The 21,531-nt window shown below is 40.9% G+C and overlaps 1 protein-coding gene across 1 annotated transcript in view; it reads left to right on the top strand.

Moving 5' to 3' along the window:
- Window positions 1-191: 191 nt before the first annotated feature.
- RAD23B (RAD23 homolog B, nucleotide excision repair protein) overlaps window positions 192-21,531 on the top strand; it is a 39,768-nt gene continuing 18,428 nt past the window's right edge. The window contains exons 1-4 of the mRNA XM_072030867.1: window positions 192-420; window positions 16,020-16,101; window positions 18,855-18,934; window positions 20,950-21,197. Of these exons, the coding sequence (XP_071886968.1) occupies window positions 355-420; window positions 16,020-16,101; window positions 18,855-18,934; window positions 20,950-21,197 (476 nt within the window). The 5' untranslated portion in view covers window positions 192-354. The remainder of the gene's footprint in view (window positions 421-16,019; window positions 16,102-18,854; window positions 18,935-20,949; window positions 21,198-21,531) is intronic.

Genomic DNA, 21,531 nt, shown 5'->3' with positions numbered 1-21,531 from the left:
ACCCACCGCGCATGCGCCACCCGCGGCGGGCAAACCCCGGCGCCACCCAGCCGGGCCAACTGCGCACGCGCGCCGCCCTCCCCGCTCCCTCCCCCCCGATCTTCCCAGCAACACACTGCGCAGGCGCACTCCGCCCCGCTCCCTCCCTCCCTCCCTCCCGCCTCGGCCGCGGCGCCCCCCGCCCCCCGGTTACCGTTACCCCCCCTATCCCCCCCCCGCCCCAACGGCGTTCAACCGCCGCTCGCAGCCGTTAGCGCCGCCTCACGCCGCTCCTCCGCCAGGGGAGGAGGAGGAGGAGGGGGAAGGCTCGGCTCGGCTCGGCTCGGCTCGGCTGCCGGGCGGCCCGCCGCCGCCATGCAGATCACGCTGAAGACGCTGCAGCAGCAGACCTTCCGCATCGACATCGACCCCGAGGAGACGGTGAGGCGGCGGGGGGCGGTGTGTGAGTGTGTGTGAGGGGTCGCGGCTCGCTCCCCTCACGGCGAGGCGTTGTGGGGGTGAGGGGCCGCACCGGGCACGCCGAGGAGCGGCGGGGACCGGGCCCGAGCGCCCAACGGCGGCCGGGGGGGTTGTGGTGGTGGGGGTGAAGCCGCTGGGGGGGGGGGGGGGCGGATGAAGGTTGTGTGTGTGTGTGTGTGTATTTGGGGGGGGGGTTGCTATAAGCTGGCCTCTCGAGTTGGCAGGTGGCACGGCTTGCACGGCTCCTCCCTGCCTGCCAGGCTGGGGGAGGGGGCGAGCAGGCGGTGTGGCCGCAGCTGAGGCTTTGCTGGGGAGTCTCCAGGGAAATGCAGGGCCCTGAGAGGAAGGGGGGGGGACGACCTGAGAGCGCCTTGTCACTTGTCTGGGTGGCTCGCTGCCTCACATAGCCAAGTACGGACATCCTCGTGGCCTTCTCTCCAGTGGCGTGGTGAGTTCAGCTTCTGGAGGTGTCTGCAGCAGCCTTGCACGTGGCAGCAAAGCTGTGGAAAGCTCTGGTACAGTGTGCCTGGTTGTGTGACGCTTAGCCTCTTCTACCTCTGTTTAAAGCAATCAAGGAGGGCAGCTAAAACTGGAGGAAGAGCTCGTTTCATCGAACAGCGTGACAGAGGGAGACGGCAAAGTGTCTCACTGGAGCATGTGTTTAGAAACCTCCAAGGATTTAAAACATCATTCTTTGCTTAAAACCAAGAAAAGTTCTCTTTTAATCCTCTGTTTTGAGTAAGGTCCTGGAAAATAAAGCAGGGGGAGGACCAAAAGAACGTTGCCAGTCAAACACACTTGCCAGCCTGTGAGACAGCAAAATGCATTAGCTGCAAGTTGGATTGTGGGAAACTGCCGTGCACTCTGGTTGTAGCTGTAGTTGCTACAGTAGTTCAGTATCTGACACAAGAATGCCTCTCCTGAGCTTAATAGTTTAGGTCTTGGCTAGGAGTAGAAGAAATGTGGTTAAGATTTGAGAACTTTGTGTTAAAAGTGTGTAGTATGAAGCCTTGACTCTATTAACTGTAGAGGTGTGGGGCTGAAAATGTATTTAAACTTTTTTGGACAATTTTTTTGAAAATTAAATTACTATAGAAAGCGTTGTAAATATTAGATCTTAAAGGGAAGAACAATCTTGAATCCTCAATTAAGTGAGGAAAACTTTCAAATATACTTCGTTAACTAAACGTTTCGAAGCTCTCAGTCAGGTTTTTTAAAAAAAAGCTAATTTTTGATAATTGCACTGGTTTCTTAGATTAGTTTTCTATCATTGTGAAGCAAATGTGTGTGTTTTGGGAAGTTTGGGAGACGTTGCTTTTAGTGTTCAAACTATACGTACATGTTTCACTGGTAGAGGTAGCCTTGTTTACTTGGAGCTTTGCCCTATACTGTGACAAGGCCAAAAATGATCTAGTTGTAATAGGCCCAGGAAACTTGTTGCTCTAAAATTGGCTTCTGTTTCTCGCACTTTCTCCCTTTAGTCTCAGTCAAAAATGAATCTAAAGAGACATAATGTTACAGTACAAGGTAGTATTGTAACAAGAATTTATGCTAGTAACTGAAAGCTCTCATTAATAGTAAAGAAAATATTTAAATATACCTTCTGGAGGGAATATGAGTAAACACACTTTGTAATTACTAATTGGAATTGTTACAGCTTCTACAGAAGCAGATGATTATTCTCTGCTTTATCAGACTGTTTTTTAGAGTTCAAAACATATTCTTAATATTGTGACTTTGTTTTCTGTTTGTGTTTGAAAGTGTTAGCCCACCAGCTATTTTTAATGAACAAAAAAACAGACTCAAAGAGTGAATTATTCTTGCTGGTGGAAGTGCTAGTGCTAGGCAAAAGACTCTGTTGTGTGTAAAAATAAATGTTGTACTCATCATGCTCTGTACAGAAGATGGATTTACCAGCTGTAATCGTTCTAGTGTTCTGCACCAAACAGTTCAGTACTCGAGCATTCAGACTTACCCAGGGTAACTGAAAGGGTGCATTTATCTACACAAGCTCATTCTCACGTCTGTTAATTGTTTGTGAGAGAGTAAGCATATTAAGCTACGTGTTAGAAGCAAATAGTGATGAAGACCTGTATAGCTGCGTCTCTTGTCTGAGGTCATGCCACTGACGCTGTAGGCTTCTAAACCTAGTGCTTGGTTTGTAGGGATCACTACGTAGGTGTGAAATAGGCCGAAAGAAAACTCTACATTTTTAACTTACGTTATAAAGTGAAACAACAATTTTAAGTAAGACTGTCCTATTTCTTTTTCAGTTTCCCTGTGCTGTTAACACTAACATCCTCATTGTCAAATGCAGAGGAGTTGAAGGAACATTCAGGATGTCAGGAGTCCTTTAACATCCTCCACTTCATGTAATACGGTCTTTCACATTGCACTGTTCTGCCACAGCGAAATGCCTGCTTGTTTAACACAGCGTCAACAGTACGCTTAGTTATGGAAGTTTGACCTTCTGTGTGTTCTGACATATCCTTAATATGCTTATACTTTATTGTCAAACATGCATGTGGACTTCTGGATGCACACATAATACCCCCCCCCCCCCCCCCCCCCCCGTGCTGGAAGGTCCTGTTATTTAAGTTTAGAAATGTAGGGTAGGTACTACTGTAAGCCATGTTAACTGTCTGGGGAGCGTGCTCCAGCAAAAATGAATTACAAATGAATCAGGATCCAAGTAACATGTAGTGAAAATGTGAGGTGTGACATACGTTTCCATTCTATGGATTAAATAGGCAATCTTCAGTGGAAAAACAGATACAGCTTTTATGGAGATTTTTCAAAACAAAATCTTTTAGCAAAGATTTTTCTCGCTTGTGGGGAGCTCAGAAAACATTCTGGTTATGTAACAACAACAAGGTAGTACATAAAAAGGAGGTGCTTTTAAGTACATTTGTGAAGGACATGTATGGTAAAGGACAAGCCACTTTAATTCTCCTCAGAGAGTACAACAAATTTCTGAACTGCTGCAGAAACTGTCATCTGAATAGTTAAAGCATTATTCCTGAACTCATACAAAAGTGAATACTCTTCCTGAACCCGTAAAAAAAAAAAAAAAGTTTGATTAGTTTCATCTGATTGTATCTATTCAGTATATTGAGAGCTATACTAAGGCATCTTTAAAAAAAAATAAAAAAAAAAAAAATATATATATGTGTATATATATATATATATATCTCAAAACCCTGTGTGATTTTGAAACATACTTTGCATTCATTTTTATTCTCTCTGGGACAAGGAAAGATACTTGGAAACAAAGACAGTGTTGTTGTAAAATGTGTGGGCAAGACATACAAAGAGTGACTGAAGTCCCTTGGTTTGTCCAGCCCGGAGCAGAGCAGGCTGAGGGGAGGCCTCATGGCGGCCTGCAGCTCCCTCACGAGGGGAGGGGAGGGGAGCGGAGGGGCAGGCGCTGAGCTCTGCTCTCTGGGGACAGCGACAGGACCGAGGGAACGGCATGGAGCTGGGACAGGGGAGGGTCAGGCTGGGGGTTAGGGAAAGGTTCTGCACCCAGAGGGGGGTCGAGCACTGGGACAGGATCCCCAGGGCAGTGGGCACAGCACTGAGCCTGCTGGAGGTCAAGCAGCGTTTGGACAGTGCTCTCAGACATACAGGCTGAGTTTTGGGTGGTCCTGTGTGGCACCAGGAGTTGATGATCCTGGTGGGTCTCTTCCAATTCGGGATATTCTCCAATTCTGGGTATTGATTATGTTTCTTGGAGCCCTCCTGGTAGCCTGCGGGCTTCTGTTAGAAATACGCTTGTTGATGTAGCAGCCTTGAATGAAGAATAAAGGTTAACAGTGATGAGTGTATGAGTCAGTTAATTTTAAGTAGTATTACTTTTTCTCATAAAATTATTTTTCTGTCATACAGAAATAATAGATTTAGTTTTGTTGAATATGCAGTTTCCTGTATTTATTAGCTTTAGAAAGAGCTCTGCAATAGCAAGAGTATTTCAGGAAGAAATGGTAAAATCAGACTGTATGAGGCCTGTAGACCTTGAAGAAATGTGAATTTATTCTGACAACCCCTTTCTACATGTGTTTCAGTGTTGGTTAAACCTGTAGACATCTCTGATGAGAGGATTGTTGTATTTCCCTGACAATTTATAATCTTAGTGGTTGGTTAGAGGAAAAATGCTTTCACGATCTTTTTCAAAATCCAGAAATATCCATCCAGAATAGAGATGTCTTTATACCTCCGCAAGTCCTGATATTTTTTCTTTAATTCCTCTTTGATTTTACAGCAGGTATCCTTCTCTTCTTGTTGTGTTGCTCTTGTCTACTTGTATTTCATATGCAGTTGCAGAAGGTGTGAATTTGAAGGGCTTGTACTTGCTGCTTGAGGTTTGATAGATGACTCTGCAAAAATTGTAGCTTCAGAAATTACCAGAGTGAGTGTTAGGGATAATCTGCAAATTTTTTCATTATTTCGATACTTTCTTTACAGATGATAGCATTTCAAAGTTATGTTTTCATAATACATGTTTGTGTTCTTTTTTTTTTTCTTTTTTTCCTGCAATTGCTTGTCCTCTGTGGCTAATCTCTTTCATTCCATGTTTCATGGCTAGAGTTAGACTTTTCAAGCAGAAAGTTGTAGTTTTAGTTGTTGGCTGAAGAAGATCTAGGCTGTCACATCTTCAAGAATATATTTTCTTATAATCCTGGTATAATTTACAAATAACTTTGGATAGGATGTCATACATTCTTTAAAATATAATGAAGAATAAGTTATGGTGGTATAAATTCTGAATACAAATAAGTTTACTCATATTAGAATGTGTTTTTCTCTGTTAACTATTTTTTGTATGTGTTAACTCTGTGGTCATAAGTTTAGTTTTATTTTTGGAATATTCTTCTCCAGTTTAACTGCCAGCAACAAAAAAAGACTTTGGTACCATAATTACACTTTTGTTAATATTATGTGCTATATCTCTCAGCAGTCCCAACTTTCTTCGAGCGCTATTTCCAAGATGGCCAGTGAGTGAACTGACAAGTTAAATATATAGGTTGTATAGATATTTCTGTATCTAAGTGCAAAACAGGCTTTAAATATGATTGGTAAGCCAAGGTGTCTGTACTTGATATGGATAACAACAGGCTAGAAAGTGTTTCCTTCGTAATCTATGGTCAGTGGAGGGGTGGACATGTATGGGCTCATTAAAGAATAGTATGAGTAAACAAGCATTCTATAATCTTACTCCTGCCCTTGTGCATACATACTAGCAGGTCTTTTGGAAGTATTTTCATTGTGTTTCTGAAGCACAGCAAAATGCTTTCCTGAAGGGAAATGTATATATCTATTTAAACACAGGACTAAAGGATGTGGCTGCCAGTGTTTTCTCCTGCCAAGGGTGACAGGATACTTGGATTAAGTAGACTCATTGAACAAATCTGTTTTTATCTTACAGGACATAGTGAGGTGCAGCATGTCTCATCCGGGCACTGTCAGAACCAGACAGAGGCCTTGCAGGCTCTCCTTTTTGCATGGTGCTCTGCAGGAAGCATCAAGTGAACGCAGAAAGCAGAGGAAAGGGCTGGTGGCTGCTATAGGTGTACTGAGTCAGAGTGTAGTATAAATGCTAACATCTCTCCCTGTCTCTTGTCATTCCCTGTACCAGGGGTAGAGTAGACTCAGGACTGGAAGGGAAGTGAGGCTGAAATACTTTTCTTCCATCCCCCCAGCTTGAGTGCCTGGGCTTCATATTTCTAACTATTTTTTTTGGTGTCCAAAATGAAGGCCATTAGAGCGTACCTAAATAAAGCTTGTTTTACTCTTCTAATTGGTTTGTCAGTATGCAGAATTAAGAGTTTTGTTTTTTAAAAAATCATCTTATTACTTAAAATGTCTTACCAGTTTTCCTCATATTAGAAACTGTTCAAATAGAGTAAAAGCAATAGAACCAGTCTGAAGGGAATAGACTTGTTCATGCTAATCAGCATGACCATGGAAGTGTCACCGCTTAGAGAATGTAAGTTTTCTCCTTAAGGCAAGCCCCTGTGAGTTCATAGGGAGCACTGAGAGCTGTCAAAAGCCACATCTTTCTACTGTTTTTGCAATATATTGACAGCTTAGCATTTTTTCTGTTGCTTAAAGCTCAGCTTTATGTTGAAATCTATTCATGTATCACTACAAAACTTCATGTGTACAGCCATTTCAGTCATCATTTAGCATCAGAATGTTGACCCTAATGTCTCCTTTTTTAAACAGTGTTCAAGTCAATTTGGAAATGAAGGATGGAAGTGCCTAGAGGCCAACTGTGAGATTAGAAATTCATTTTGTTGATCTCCAGGCAGTGCGTAACAGCAACTACTCTACTGATAAACTTCACCTAGGTGTAAATGAACTCAGTTCTGGAGAGGAAATTAGAATGGCAGAGATAATTGCTTAGGAAGTAAATGGCAAAGCTAAATTTTGGATTTTTACTTTGCCATTTCCAGGCTGTTCATCTACTAGGCCGTGCTTTCTTTGTATGCAGACTTTAACATCACACATGCGAATGGCAAATATGGTAGTTTTTGAATGCTTTATATTGCCTGTGAGGCTGTTTTAAAATATTGTCATAATTCTCTAAGTGCCTTTTTTCTTGAGTACATACTATTTTTTTCAACTGCTTTTGAAAAGATGAACAGATTCACAGGACTCTTCCTCTCTTATGGTCCTTCTCAATTACTGCATCTGTTATACCTCTGGAACCCGATGCAGGGCAGTAACCTGTTCTTGCAACTCTCAGGGTGGTTTCCTGACTATTGAATGTCCCATTAAGTAAACACGCATGAGAGATTTCTGTAAGTGTAGGTTTGCAACAACAAAATCTGCTTTTATTATTCATAGGAAAAGTTAGGACCAAATGTGGTCTTATCAATGAATCTACTATAAAACCTTTAGTTACTAGATATGAAGCATCTTATGCCCCGGACATTTCAGTAACAGGCAAAATGTCTGCCATTAATGTGTGATCATGGAGTTTGATTAAGGATTTTAAAATTTGTGACACAGATCAGTTTGTTGCTTCATTATCTGGATTACTGTTGGATACAACGTTATCCTCAACTGATTGAGCAGTGTCTGTATATACTCTCTGTACCATACAGCATGTGGTATATGTGTTTTCAGCAGCAGTGGGAGGAAAAACTTGGGAATGTTAGCCCAAGCTCTAAACAGAAGCGTTCAGAGTAGCCTCCACATGTCTTAGCTCAGCAGTTGGGGAGAAGAGCAAAGGCCTTTGGACTGAAAGCTTTTGACCGTGTCTAAAGATGACTGTTTCTCCAGTCTGGGATAAATTTGTTAGTCTGTTGCGGAACAGGTGAAGATTGGTAGAGGAATTGCAAAGGGATTAAAGACCCCCCTCTGAGTTCCTTCTCGAAACAGTTGAATTGTAGGCAGGTGGATAGTGCAAGTCTCTAGGAGTTAGTCTTGGGATCCATCTATTTATAGTATTTTTATTAATTTGATAAGAATAACACACTTGAGTACAAAAGCAATAGAAACATGGTGGAATTAAAGGACTCAAAGCTTGTGCTTGGCAATCTGATTGGAGGGCCTGTTGTTTGGAAATGTCTGTCCAAAAGATGAAACCCTCAAGCTTATAAATCCTGGAATTTCCATCAAGAGTAGTAGTGCCACTGTTCCACATGCTTGCTGGCCACCCATTCCCAGGAGGAATGAATTTCCATTGGTATAGCAAAGAGGTGCTGTGATGGTGTGGAAGACTGAGACTATTAAGTGAAAGTAAGCTAAAGGGCCCAGGCTAGCTTAGGTTATGAGCTGGGAGGAGGGCTTGGTAGTGCTAAGCACAGTGGTACACACCAAGCGAGGTGGAAGGGTTATTCATGCTTAAATTGTAACACTGGCATAGAAACTGAAGAGTATTAATACTCAGTGAATTAATTTGGGCTGAAAATGAGCAAAAAGGCTTTGAAGAAACTTTGTAGCAACCCTGTAGTGGAAGAGGTAGCAAAAAAAACTTGGTTTTAGATCCACTAATCTGTGAATCAGATTCCTGATGAAGATTGTGGTGTGACTTGATGCGGGAAGGTGTCCATTTTGGTTCTAATATCTAGTTTCTCTATTGATCTCAAGAAATTCAGAGTTATTATTTTGCCTCTGTAGTTAAAAATGACAAGTATACTGGTGACTTTTTTTTACTGGAAATTAAGAAATGTGATTTTATCTCACCTGATTTTTCCTTGTCTATTTTGGCATAGTGTATAAGGTAAGAAGTTGATATCAGTGTGTGAGAGAGAAGGGAGTGAGTTTGTTTAGTATACTTGAGTTATGTGAAATACTTGCCTAGAAGGAACCCAGCACTTAGGTGGCTAAAATAACTGTAGGGAACAGCTGGGCATCTGTTGTGGTTTAACCCAGCCGGCAGCTAAACACACAGCCGTTCGCTCACCCTCTGGGAAAGTGAATTGAGATAAAGACAGTTTATTAAGACAGGAAAATAATAATAATAATGATGATAATAGTACTACTAACAATAATATGTATGAAACAAGTGATGCACAGTGCAATTGCTCACCACTCGCTGACCGATGCCCAGCCTAACCCCAAGCAGCCTGCCACCCCCACCCTGGCTAGCTACCCTTATATATAGTTCAGCATGACTCCATACGGTATGGAATACCCCTTTGGCCAGTTTGGGTCAGCTGTCCTGGGTCTGTCCCCTCCCAGCTCCTGCTGCACCCCCAGCCTGCCCGCTGGCAGGACAGAGTGAGAAGCTGAAATGTCCTTGGCTTGATGTAAGCACTGCTCTGCAACAATTAAAACATCAGCATGTTATCAGCACTCTTCCCATACTAATCCAAAACATAGCACCCTACCACCTACTAGGAGGAAAATTAACTCTGTCCTAAGTAAAACCAGGACAGCATCTTAGCACTATCAATTTCACATAACCTGTTTTTAGGATGCCCATCTGGGATGCACTCTGGGACTGGTATTTCTTTGAAATACCTGTTTTGCAGTTAGGAGTTCAGCTGTGACTCTTAATTAAACAGATTTCATGGCAGATATTCTTACGGGCATTGTGTTCAGTATTCTCTGATTAGTAGGGATAGTCACACATCTGAAATTCATAGGGGGCATAAAAAATCAGTTAATTTGTAAATTTGCTATCGTTGTGTAAAAGTGTTCTGTTTCCAGATCTTTAGGGTACTGTTTCCAGTGCATCAGACATCAAGAGCAACAAGAAAGGCTTCTGCAAGTGCCTCAATGGCAAAAGGAATACTAGGGAACATATGGGCCCTCTCCTGAAGGAAACAGGAGACCTGGTTACCTGGGGCAGTGCAAAGGCCAAGGTACTCCATGCTGCTTGCAGTGCAGACAGGCAATGTTATCATGGTACTCAAGGCCAGGGAATACTTGGGCAGACTGACCATTCCTGAGACCATGGGCCCCAGTGGGTTGCACCCGTGAGTGCTGAAGGAGCTGGCAGATGTGATTGTGAGTCTGCTTTCTATAAACGCTTGGTCACAGTAGCTGGGAGAAGTGCCTGAAGACTGGAGAAAAGCAAATGTCTTGCCCTGTCTTCAGAAAGTGTGAGAGAGAGGACCCAGGGAACTACCAGTTCAGCCATACCTCGATCCCTGGCAAGGTGATGGAACAGCTTATTCTGGAAACAATTTCAGACGTATGAAGGAGCAGAAAATCAAGATCAGTCAGCATGGATTCAAAAAGGGGAATTCATGGCTAACTGTTGTGGTTTTGTTTGGGACAGTTAATTTTCTTAATAGAGGCTCCAATGATGCTGTGTTTTGGTTTGTGAATGAAAACAGTAGCGATAACACACTGCTGGTTTTAGTTGTTGCAGAGCAGTGCTTACACAGAGCCAAGGAGTTTTCTGCTTCTAATGATTTCCTGCCAGTGAGGAGGGTGGGGGTGCACAAGAAGAAATTGGTAGGTGACACAGCCAGTACAGCTGGCCCAAATTGGCAAAGGGATGTCCCATGCACGTGGTGCCGTGCTCAGCAGTAAAAGCTGGGGTAAAGGAGGAAGGGGGGTTGTTTACAGTGATGGTGTTTGTCTTCCCAAGAAACTGCTATGCTTGGTGAGCCCTGCTTTGCTTGAAGTGGCCAAACACCTGCCTGCCAATGGGATGCAGCAAGTGAATTATTTGTTTTGCTTTGCTTGCACACATGGCTTTTGCTTTACTTAGTTAATTGTCTTTTTCTCAAGCCATGAGTTATTGCGTTTTCACCTTTCTGATTCTCTCCCTCATCCAGCTGAGCAGCTGTGTGTTGCTGAGCTGCCTGCTGAGATTAAACCAGAACATGGACTAACCCAACCAGCTTCTGTAATGAAATCACCAGTTTGGTATATGGGGGGAAGCAATGGATGTTGCCTACCTGGACTTCAGTAAGGCCTTTTACCCTGTCCCTTGTAGAGAAGCTGTTGGAGGTATGGGCTGGGTGGGCAGATTGAGGTGGATCAAAAACTGGCTGAAGGGCCAGTGCCAGCAGGTTGTAGTCAGTGGTGCAAAGTGTAGACGTAGGCCAGTAACAGGTAGAGTACCCTAAGGGTCAGTACTGGGTCAGTCTTGTTTGGCATCTTCCTTAACAACCTAGATGATGGGGTGGAGTGCACTGTCAGTAAGTTCATGGATGACACAAAGACATGAAACTTGGGGAAGTGGCTGACTCACTAGAGGGCCTCACAACCACCCAGGGGGACCTTAACAGGCTGGAGAAATGGCCTGGCTGGCTGGATCTCATGCAGTTCAACATGGAGAATTGCAGTCCTGCCCCTGGGTAGGAACAGCCCCAGGCACCAGGACATGATGGGGGTCACCCAGCTGGAAAGCAGCTCTGCATAAACGGACCTGGGAGAACTGCTGGGCACCGAGTTGAGCATGAGTCAGCGATGTGCCCTTGCCACTAAGAAAGCTATCATTATTCTTGGCTGCATTAGGCAAAGTACAGACATTAGGACAAGAGAGGAGATCTTTCCCTCAGCAGTGGTGAGGCCATACCTGTAGTACTGTGTCCAGTTGTGGGCCCCCCACTACAAGAGAGACCTGGACACAATAGAGAGTCCAGTGCAGGGCTACTAATATGATCAAGGGACTGGAATATAGGATCATGGACTCATAGAATGGTTGGGACTGGAAGGGACCCTAGAGATTATCTAATTCCAACCCTCTGCTGTGGTCAGGGACACCTTCCACTAGGCCGTGTTTCTCAAAGCCCCGTGCAGCGTGGCCTTAAATGCTTCATGTTGAGCTTATCAACAAACACCCCCAGATTCTTCTCCTCAGAGCTGCTTGCAATCCATTCTTCACCCAGCCAGTTCCAGTTTCCCTGGAACCTTCTCTTCTCATGGCTGAACAACCCTGGCTCCCTCAGCTTGTCTTCATAGAAGTGCTCCAGCTCCTTGATCATCTTTGTGGTCCTTCTTGTGCTGGGGTCCCCAGAGCATCTCTCCTGGGACTATACAGCAGTCACAGTGCTGCAAAGTAAATACAATTCATACTCTGTGAAACCATCTTTAAGAATAAGCGTCAATTCAAAGAATGCGTAAGGTTGGAACATGTGCCTGGAGGTCATGTGGTCCAACCACCCTGCTCAAGCAGGGACACCCAGAGCAGGTTGCCCTGGACCATGTCTAGGCAACTTTTGAAGATCTCCAAGGAGGGAGACTCCACTACGCACACAGTAAAGAATTCCTTCCTGATGTTTGGAGGGAACCTCCAGTGTTTTGATTTGTGCCCCTTGTGTCTTGTCTTGACATTGAGCATCACTGAAAATAATTCATGTTTGTTCCCAGAGGAGGGCCATGAAAACATTCACAGTACTGGAGCACCTCTTCTGTGAATAAAGGGTTGGGTTTCTTCATCATGGAGAAGAGAAAGCTCCAGGGAGACCTTACTGCAGCCTTTCAATACTTAAAGGAGGCTTCTAACAAAAACTGAACAAGACTTGTTACCCAGGCCTGTAGCAACAGGACAAGGGATAAGAGTTTTAAACTGAAAGGCAGGGTAGATTTAGACTGGACATAAAGAAGAAACATTCCATTGTGAGGGTGGTGAGACTCTGGAACAGGACAGTGGGGAGTAGCCTGGAGAAGTTGTGGACACCCCGTCACTGGAAGTGTTCAGAGTCAGGTTGGATGGGCCTCTGGGCCTCCTGATCTAATGGAAGATATTCCTGTCTGTGGCAGGAGTTTTGACTTAAGTGATCCTTAAAGGTCCCATCCAACACAAATCACTCTACAATTCAAGCTGGTAGTTAGGAGCTGGCTTAAGTTCATTTATTTTTTCCATTAAAAAGGTATGATCGCTTAAGTCAATTCATCTGAGATACAATAGGGTTTCGCATATATAAATTACTCTTCTCTATAAACAGTTGCCATGTTTGGAAATGTAAGGACATGTTTGGAAATGTATCATCTGGAAATTACTTGTATTTATGTTACATTTCCAATTTAATAGGAACAACCTGAACCACATTCCAGAATTTCTTAATTTATAGTGTGGAGCTCATGATGTGTCAAGTTAACTGTGAATCAACATACCACATGATGTACCTTTGCATGGCAAAAGTTTTGCTGTAGACTAGAGTGCATGTCCTGTTAAATGAGAAGCTTAAGTTAATGTTCTTTGCCTTTGCAAACGGCAGTGTCTATGCATATAGTTAGCAAATTACTGTAAATTAGTTGAGCTATGTTAAGCTTAAATTTGTTTTAGCTCTGTGTAAACTGTTTGTCAGCTGGAGAAATGTTAGAGGTCTGAAGTAATTTGTGTTTGAATTTAGTATATTATGTGTTCCCAGAATGATTGACATATCTAGCAAGTACAGAAAATACAGGAGACCTATATTGGAAATAGTAACAGCCTTCTCTCCTGATTTCTTTTTTTTTTTTTTTTTTTTTTTTAAATTCCTGTAGGAAGCGACTCATAGCCACTGTATTGGCGGGTTCCAGCCATAGTGCCTCTGTATGTGGGGAGCAAACACGTTGTTTTGTCCTACCCAGTGTGCTGCTGTGATTCTGTGAGAGCTGCCTGTGGAGGACCTCTAGGGATGCATGGGGGGGGCTAAGCTTGCACAGCTGGAGTTACCACACTCCAAGCTCATGCAGGTGGCATCACTGTACTCGCAGGTGGCATCACCGTACTCGGTGCTCTGCTCCTGCTGACCACTGACAGCTCTGCTCCTGTCACACAGCAAAGGTAAAGCAGTGGTAACTGCTTGCGTGTAACTCTGTAATGTTATCTGCATTTACAGTCACTATTTCACAAAGGCAATAAATACCAAACTCCTAAACACAGTGCAATTATTGTGTGTTAGTGTGTTTAGCTTGTCCTGGCCATAGTCATGACATCAACAATAATAAAAACTTTCAGAAAGTCAGGAGACATCTGAAAACAGTAGCTTGATAGAGTGCAGAGGACTTGAAAAAAGCCTTAGTTTTCTCTGTCAAAATAGGTAGTACTTGCTGATCACAGTACAATATTTATTCTGTATCTGTAGCAGACCTAGTGACTGAGTAAAGTGCTTTGAGGTGTCATCGTTGAGTCATTAGTACAAGTACCTAAATACATGAATAGTTAAGGAGTATGTTAAAATGTGGGCATTTAAACCACGTATTTTCAACATGGTTTTGGAGTTAATGTTCCCTGATGGGAGCAGGAAATTTAACTGGCATTGCCTGTAGAACCTAATACTTTAAAAGTTTTAGAAAAGATGCTTGATAGCTTATCCATGGCTTAAGTAGGTTGTTGTTTTATGAGTGACTGTCAGCTTTAAATAATAATTGGGGATGAATTCACAACTTAAATTTTTAGTTTTCAAGGAAACGATCTTCTTAAGCTATTAAATAAATGTAAGTCCAGGAATAGAACTGACTTTTGTACAAGGAAGTGCACAGACTGATGATGCTATCAGCAAAACAGTAGTATTACAGTAGTTAATGCTTTGACCTTCTCGAATACTAATGGATAGTGGTGAGCTGCTGTTTTGCTGTGGAAAAGCAAATGTCCAGCTTGTGTTCTGTATCCTTGTGTGTCTAGTGGTTCAGTCACCTGTATCACTTAGGTGCAGGCTTACAGAATGGATTATATTCTGCAGGTCTCCTTTGATGGGTTAAGAAGTATAGTAAAACAAGCAAGCTCTTACTTGTTTCTGTTGAAAAGATGCAGCTTCTCGTCAGTGTTCAAGTTTTGTCAATCCCTGCTGGACCAAACATCCAAAATGTGAAAGAATTAACCCATTAATAAACCTCAGAAGTAAAATCTGAGAGGAAGAGGGAGGAGAGGAGGCCAATGAAGGAAAAGAAGAAATAAAACAGGTTATTTACAGCACTTACAAAGGAATAATAGGAAACCAGGAAGTATGGCTGGCGTGTCAAGTGGATGACAGGTTTTAATTGTGTTGAAAAGCTGGCTTTTTTGAGTCTCAGTAAATACTTACCATTTAACATCTGAAAATGATGTTTCAGTATATTTACTATGTAAGCAACCCTAGTAGTGAGCTACTGCTTTAAAAAAAATGAAATTAAGAGCAATGATACTACTGCAGCTACCTGTGGTACAAATAATTCCCAGTCCAGCTCAGCTGTCAGGGCAAATGCATTTTCTCATGCGTAGCTGGTTGAATTGCTAGATACATGCTTATTAACAGCAAAGCGTTGAATGAAAAAACTTATGAATATGCAGGAAAAAGAAAGCTCTAGAAGGTGGAGTTTGGATCAGTAAGTTCATAACAGATTGGCGGCATCTGTCTGTCAGGAAGCAAGAATGAATGTTTTGATATAGGTATACGATTTCAAATGTGTTGCTACAGACACTGTTCTACAAGAACAACCTTTGTCTCTTCATGATATTGTTACGCAGTCTTTGTGGAGAACGCATGCCCCCTGGTTCATGGCAGCTAAAACTGTGTCATTTGAGCTGTTGTTTGCAGTGCTCTGAAGGTGTAGGCTATAAATCAGTGGCCTGTGTAAACAAGTAAATAGGGCAAAATGATTTTGGGGTAGGCTTACATTTGTTACGCAAAGCTCCGCATATTATCGGGAAGGGGAAATAATTGAGAACTATGTCTGTAAAATGAACAACTGGACAATTTGCACAAGTTGTTGCTTATCAAGGTTTCACGTGATTCCAGCAAGTTAAATCAAATGTCACTGTGACCTTACAAAAAAAAAAAAAAGACATTCCATGAAGAGTCATGATAAAGAATAATTTTAGCTGTGCATAGTATGTGTACCCCTGCATTCAGAGAAAGAACAGGGAAGAGAAGTGGGTTAGAAGATAGAAGCATTTTTGACCAGATTTCTCAGCTTCTTACTGTGGTAGTCTTGTGCTTAAGAATTTTTATGGATAAATGAGTTGTCTCTCATCTTTGTATTTGAATTAGAGTATTTGTGGAAGGGTACACATTGCACTAGGAAAGTTTTTGCTGACATCTTTGAAAGACCGATGTACTTTAAGTGCATAATCAATATATGACTGAAAACTACTATTTAGAAATAAAAGCTTAAGAACAAAGTGTACTTAAGGTTTTTGTTGTAAAGCAATTTTTTTCAACAAGACTCTTTCTGTACTCTAGGTGAAGGCGCTGAAAGAGAAGATTGAATCAGAAAGGGGGAAAGATGCTTTTCCAGTAGCTGGACAAAAACTAATTTATGCAGGTAATAGATATTTTCAGGATGTTGTATCTGAACCTAACATATTTTTTCTATTCTTCTTTGACTTTGATTTGAATGTTAAGTCTTCTAAAGACGTTAAATTCTGAAAGGCAAACAAGTTTAATCAAAAAGAAAACCAGCAACAAACCTCATTGTCAATGGGACCTCTCAAACTTATATCAGATTTTTGAGGGTTTTAATTCTGTGTTTCTGTTGTTTGTGCTCTCATGGCATAATACGCTAACAGCTTTAGTCTTGGGTGCTGTAAAAAAAAAAAAAAAGTATTTAAGCAGATAGCATTTTCTGTTATGGGTCTCTTGTCTTCTATTTGGTTTATTTTGTATATATACCTGAAGCATCCTCCCTGTACCTCAGACAATTTAATAGGTTATTTCTTTTAGGTTGACAACAGACACCCACTGCCAAACCCTTGTCTTTTTAGTACAAGTACCTTTGTTTCTGCAATTTGTAATACTTCTAAATTGTCATTAAAAACATGTATTATGTAATAGCAAAAAGCAGGCTAAATTCAGATAAAGGCATGAAATTACTAGGTTTGTACTAACATAGTTTGGTGAAATTTTATGGTAATGTTTTTCTATCATCTTCAATCTGACTGCTCTATTCTGTTACTACTAATGCATAGAGACAGATTTTGTGTTCACTTCATATCAACATTCCATCCCACAACCCACACTTCTACTACTTTTTCCTCTCAAGTCATGGCTAAAAGAAATTTTGGTGGTCTTCTACTTTTCCAGCTTTCTGCTTTGTAAGCAGTACTGGCTTTCCACTTTTAGTAAGATAAAGGCACTCGTCATAGTAGAAAGGTGATAATCCCAAGATGAGTCCAGTCTTCACTTGTTTGTAGGAATTCCCACAACTATGTTTCTTAGCAAATTTTGTTCCTTGGCCTTGAGTGAAGATAATGCACATCAAGAATGTGAGCGTGACAGTCCCATATATAATAAAGACATATTAACAAGGTGGAAGGCCTCATGTAATATGTATGTAATTGTATGAAATCATTAATATTTGGTGATTAAAAAAAAGCCAGAATTGTTCTGCAGCATTGTATAAACCACAAGAAGTAGAAAATGTAAAAAATAAGATTTACAATTGAAGTGTACTCTTAGTAATGGTTCACTCCATATTTTCATAACCCTGTCTTTGCTCCTCAAAGATGAATTTTATTTTTTATCTTGTACAAGGGGTACGACAAGGGTGCAATGGTGACATTTTTACGTGGATTAAAATGAACTTTAGAAGTTTCATGCATTGGTAGAGTGATATCCCAGCTGAACCTGATAAGAAATACCCCATTTGTAACTAAAATGGTTTCTTATTTAAAAAAAATAAATCACTGCTAGTCAGCAGTGATTAGTAATCTCTAGTGTTGTCATCTCTATCAGTCTATGAACCCTGAGAGCAGTATGTCTAGAGAAGATTGGTTGCATGCATATATGCGTTGTGCAAGCTCATTCCCAAAAGTGCTTATACAGCAGAAAAGTGGAAATAAGCCTGTGTAGGTTGTGAGTCAGATTCCACACCACCTGCTACGTGTATTATTACTACTACAGTATACATAATACGTTCTTGATTATTTGGCCTGAAGGGCCAAGATAAAACCAGTGGGGACTAGGACAGTACCACCTAATTTGTGTTGTAAGTGCCATAGTATTTGTGTACACTTCTCTTTTTTTCCTTGCAATCATCAGTATAAGGATGTCTCCTACTAGTTACAGTTAAATGGTATATTCCACCATGACTGAGGATGGTTTTGAAAGTGTGTATTTTAATCTTGAAATGGGAAGTGATCTTTGGCACTTCTTTGGAAAATGAATCAATTTGGAAAATTTGGAATCTTCCTCAGAAAATGAATCAATTAAAGCAATAAAATATTTTCTGAAAACTCTGTAGTAGAATAAGCTGCTCTAAAACTCACTGCAGTACAGACTTCATTTTATGATTTGTGGGATTTCCTTTGAAGTAACTAATTCTACAAAATGCCTATGTGGTTTAATATATTCTTAAGTTCTTGTAGAAGTGAGATAAATAGCCACAGTGCCATCTCAGTTTATAAAGTGTAAGAAGTGGTAGTATAAGACGAAAAGATTTCTACTGTTATCTGATCATTGTCTTTCATCCTTCTATCAAGGTAGCAGGATGTGGAACAGTCATAGCTTTTTCAAATGTTTTAGCCTTCTTTTAAGAATAGATTTTTAAAGTTGTAAAGTCAAGAACTTATCTCAAGTAGATAAACTTAAACTGTGGCAGGGAACCATAAACAGTTCTCTAAATTTAAGTGCTAACAGAAGAGAACAGACAGGAATTTTCTCATTATGTCTAGAGTATATAAGCAGGCATAAGATACTCAGTTCAGCTTATTGTACGCTAAAGTCTTTCCTTTGCATTACTTGCATCTCTGTGTTAAAAGTTAAATCTAGATTTTACACTTCTGTTTTAAATGACTTGAAGCATATTCAACACTTTGAGCAAGTGTTGGGCATTCTACCAAAGTAGAAAGACTGTCTCCTAGCTAACTAGTACTGGGGACATCATAGGAGGAACATTAATAGGAAATATACTGCCAAAACTTAATGGCTAGAATCTTTGTACAGTTATTAGTGTTCATAAGCCTGCATAAGACTTGTTTTTATGTGTTTTTGGAGGTCTGTTTTTGTAAGGGAAAAGCAAGCTCGTGTAACAATCTGTTGAATGACCTCTTACAAACTTGCATCTGATTTATTTGCCAGGTAAAATTCTTAATGATGATACTGCTCTTAAAGAATACAAAATAGATGAGAAGAACTTTGTGGTGGTTATGGTGACAAAAGTGAGTAATATTTATTTTTGAAAACAAAATTGCATTCACTTTTTTTATTATTATTATGAGTGATTGATTATACATGCCTTGAAACCAATGGATAGTGGTTATCTGAGGATTTTGGTCAACAGTAAAATGATTATGTGAATAGATTTGAAATACTACTTCTCAGACCTTGTGCAACCAAGTTGATTGTTGTTGCTGCTCTGTTCTGGATGTTTATACTGGAGAAAATATTTGCCACTGACAGACTTTGATTTTGCTATTCCTTCTTTATTGTCTCTGGGATATCCTTCCTGGGATTTGCTTAAAAGGAAGACTGGATGCTAGATCATAACTAAATTGATTGAATAGAACTTCTTTCAGTCTTGCCCTGTTGCTTTTCAGCAGCTTAAACCTAGTGGCTTAACAGATAACATATGTCAAAAAATCTTTTGAAAGACTGCAATGGCAAATGGAAGTGAATGATTGTGACACATATTTGAAGTATTTCTACTCAAGCCACTGATTTTCTAGGCATTCCAGATACTTGGAATTTGAATAAAGCTGTCTTCATCTAAGTCTTGAGATACAAGGTTAATTTTGGAGTTAGAGGTCTTCTTCCTGACAAAAAAACCAACTGTGTTCCTCTGAAGTAAAAACACATTGCTCCTGTCCAGTGTTGGTTCATTATATTCTCAATTTGAATGCGTCTATTGTTGCACTGTTCCTGAACGAACAAATGTTCTAGTCTGTGGTTTGCCTGGAGAATCAGTGGAAGCAAACTGGTATTGATAGGATTTCAGAGTTCATCTGTCATTTATTTATAGCATAAGAAACAAAGATCCCAGGAAAAATTGCTAAATCCAATACCTTGTCATGTCAAAGGACCTGTACTTTGGAGTTGGGCAGTTCTTCAGTATTATGGTCCATTTTTTAAGTCCTTAAGTTAATTTTTCCTACTTTTGAGTCAATTCTGTGCAAAAGATACCTGTTGCATAAGCACAACTGCAAACCTGTTTGGATGCTCAGTACTATTTACGTTTGAGCTTTTTTTCCTATGAATACTTGTTAAAATCATGTTTACCATGTCTGCCGTGTTGGAATCTATTCATTCTCAAACTCTCAGACATAAGGAGGAAATATTTTTTCCTAGTTTAAGAAAACATTATCTGCAAGTGATTTGTCTTGAATAAGTAGTTGTGTTATGCTAAATTCAGTAGTTCCTCTTGGTCAGGCAGGAACATGGCTCTGCTGTGTCAGTCCATCTGTAGGTAAGGGACTATAGTGATACAGTTCTCAAAAACTTAATTCCATTAACTTAGCCAGGGGCTGCAATCATTTATATCTAATATGATTAATACATGTTTCCAGTAGTGAGGCATGAAGATTAAATCACAGCCATGTGAGTTTTTGCAAATCTAAATTTTTTTGCTGTAGATCTGGTAACCCTTGATTCTGCTGGATTTTTGGTGGTCACTATTGAACTCAAGCATGTGAAATGTTTTTTATGTAATGCTTTAAATGCAAAGACAACATAATTAAAACTTGTTTCAGGTTAAGTTTAAATCTGTTAGCCTTAATTCTTACCATCTCATGTTACAGAAAATAGCATTTATAATGAAATGTGATTTCTGCCTTTATCACTTCTTTCCAAATGTGAGTGGTGAGAAAACCTTACGCTTGTTACACTTGTCAGAGTTTCTTGACAATCTGAAAATGCACTTTTGTAAAACACGATATTGTTTTCATATTTGGAGTATTGCAGTCTATAAATATTTAGATCTTATCTCTGCATTTCACATCATATGCAAACAGTGTGGATGCTTAGATGTCTGAATAAGCATGGGTGACACTACCAGTTGCCTGTTTAAACACAGAAAGGGGCACTGTAGTTGATATTTTGGAATATTTTAACATTATACTTGTTTAGGCCGCAATGTCAAGCACAAGTGGTCTTAACAGAACTTAATCAACATATTGACTTTAGAAAGCATTGGTTTAGGAGTTTTGTGCTGTGTCTGAATTTTGTTGTCCTCCAATAGCCCAAAGCAGCAGCTGCAGCAACTCAGCAGTCAAATTCTACTGCCACTGTCAGCTTGACAAGTGCAGCTCCCACACCAGCCTCTGCACCAACCCCTGCAGCTGCTCCTGTGCCAGCTCCTGTCCCTACCACTCCAGCACCAGCTGCAGTTGCTTGTGAATCTGCACCTGTGAGTACTCCTAAAGATGAGAAGCCAGCAGAAAAACCACCTGAGGCACCAGCTGCTGTCAGACCATCATCAAATGACAGGTATGAACGAGCTTTCAGTTTGGCTTCTCTGTCCATTTCTGTTGCTTCTAGTTTTGGCTTTAAGTTGAATTTTCCATTGCAGTGTTAGTCCAGTCATTTTTTCTGTTCTGCATATTTTTTCTTTTTAACTCCAGTCTCTGACTAAAGTACAACATTACTGACTGTAGTGTGTACCCCTTTCCCCTTGTACCTTTTTGTGTGGGAATGTGGACTTTTGACTAAATCTATGGAGTGGGGAGTTTAATGACACAGGGCTTATACTCCCTTTAGGCATTTCAGAGTTCCTGTGGCCCAGATTTTCTTTCAGATTGATACTCCCCAGTGTGGGGAGCTA

The sequence above is a fragment of the Anas platyrhynchos genome, chromosome Z, assembly GCF_047663525.1.
Source record: "Anas platyrhynchos isolate ZD024472 breed Pekin duck chromosome Z, IASCAAS_PekinDuck_T2T, whole genome shotgun sequence".
NCBI classification, from domain to species: Eukaryota; Metazoa; Chordata; class Aves; order Anseriformes; family Anatidae; genus Anas; species Anas platyrhynchos.
Note: the sequence above shows the minus strand (reverse complement) of the source record. Positions and strands in the feature narration are given on the sequence as shown.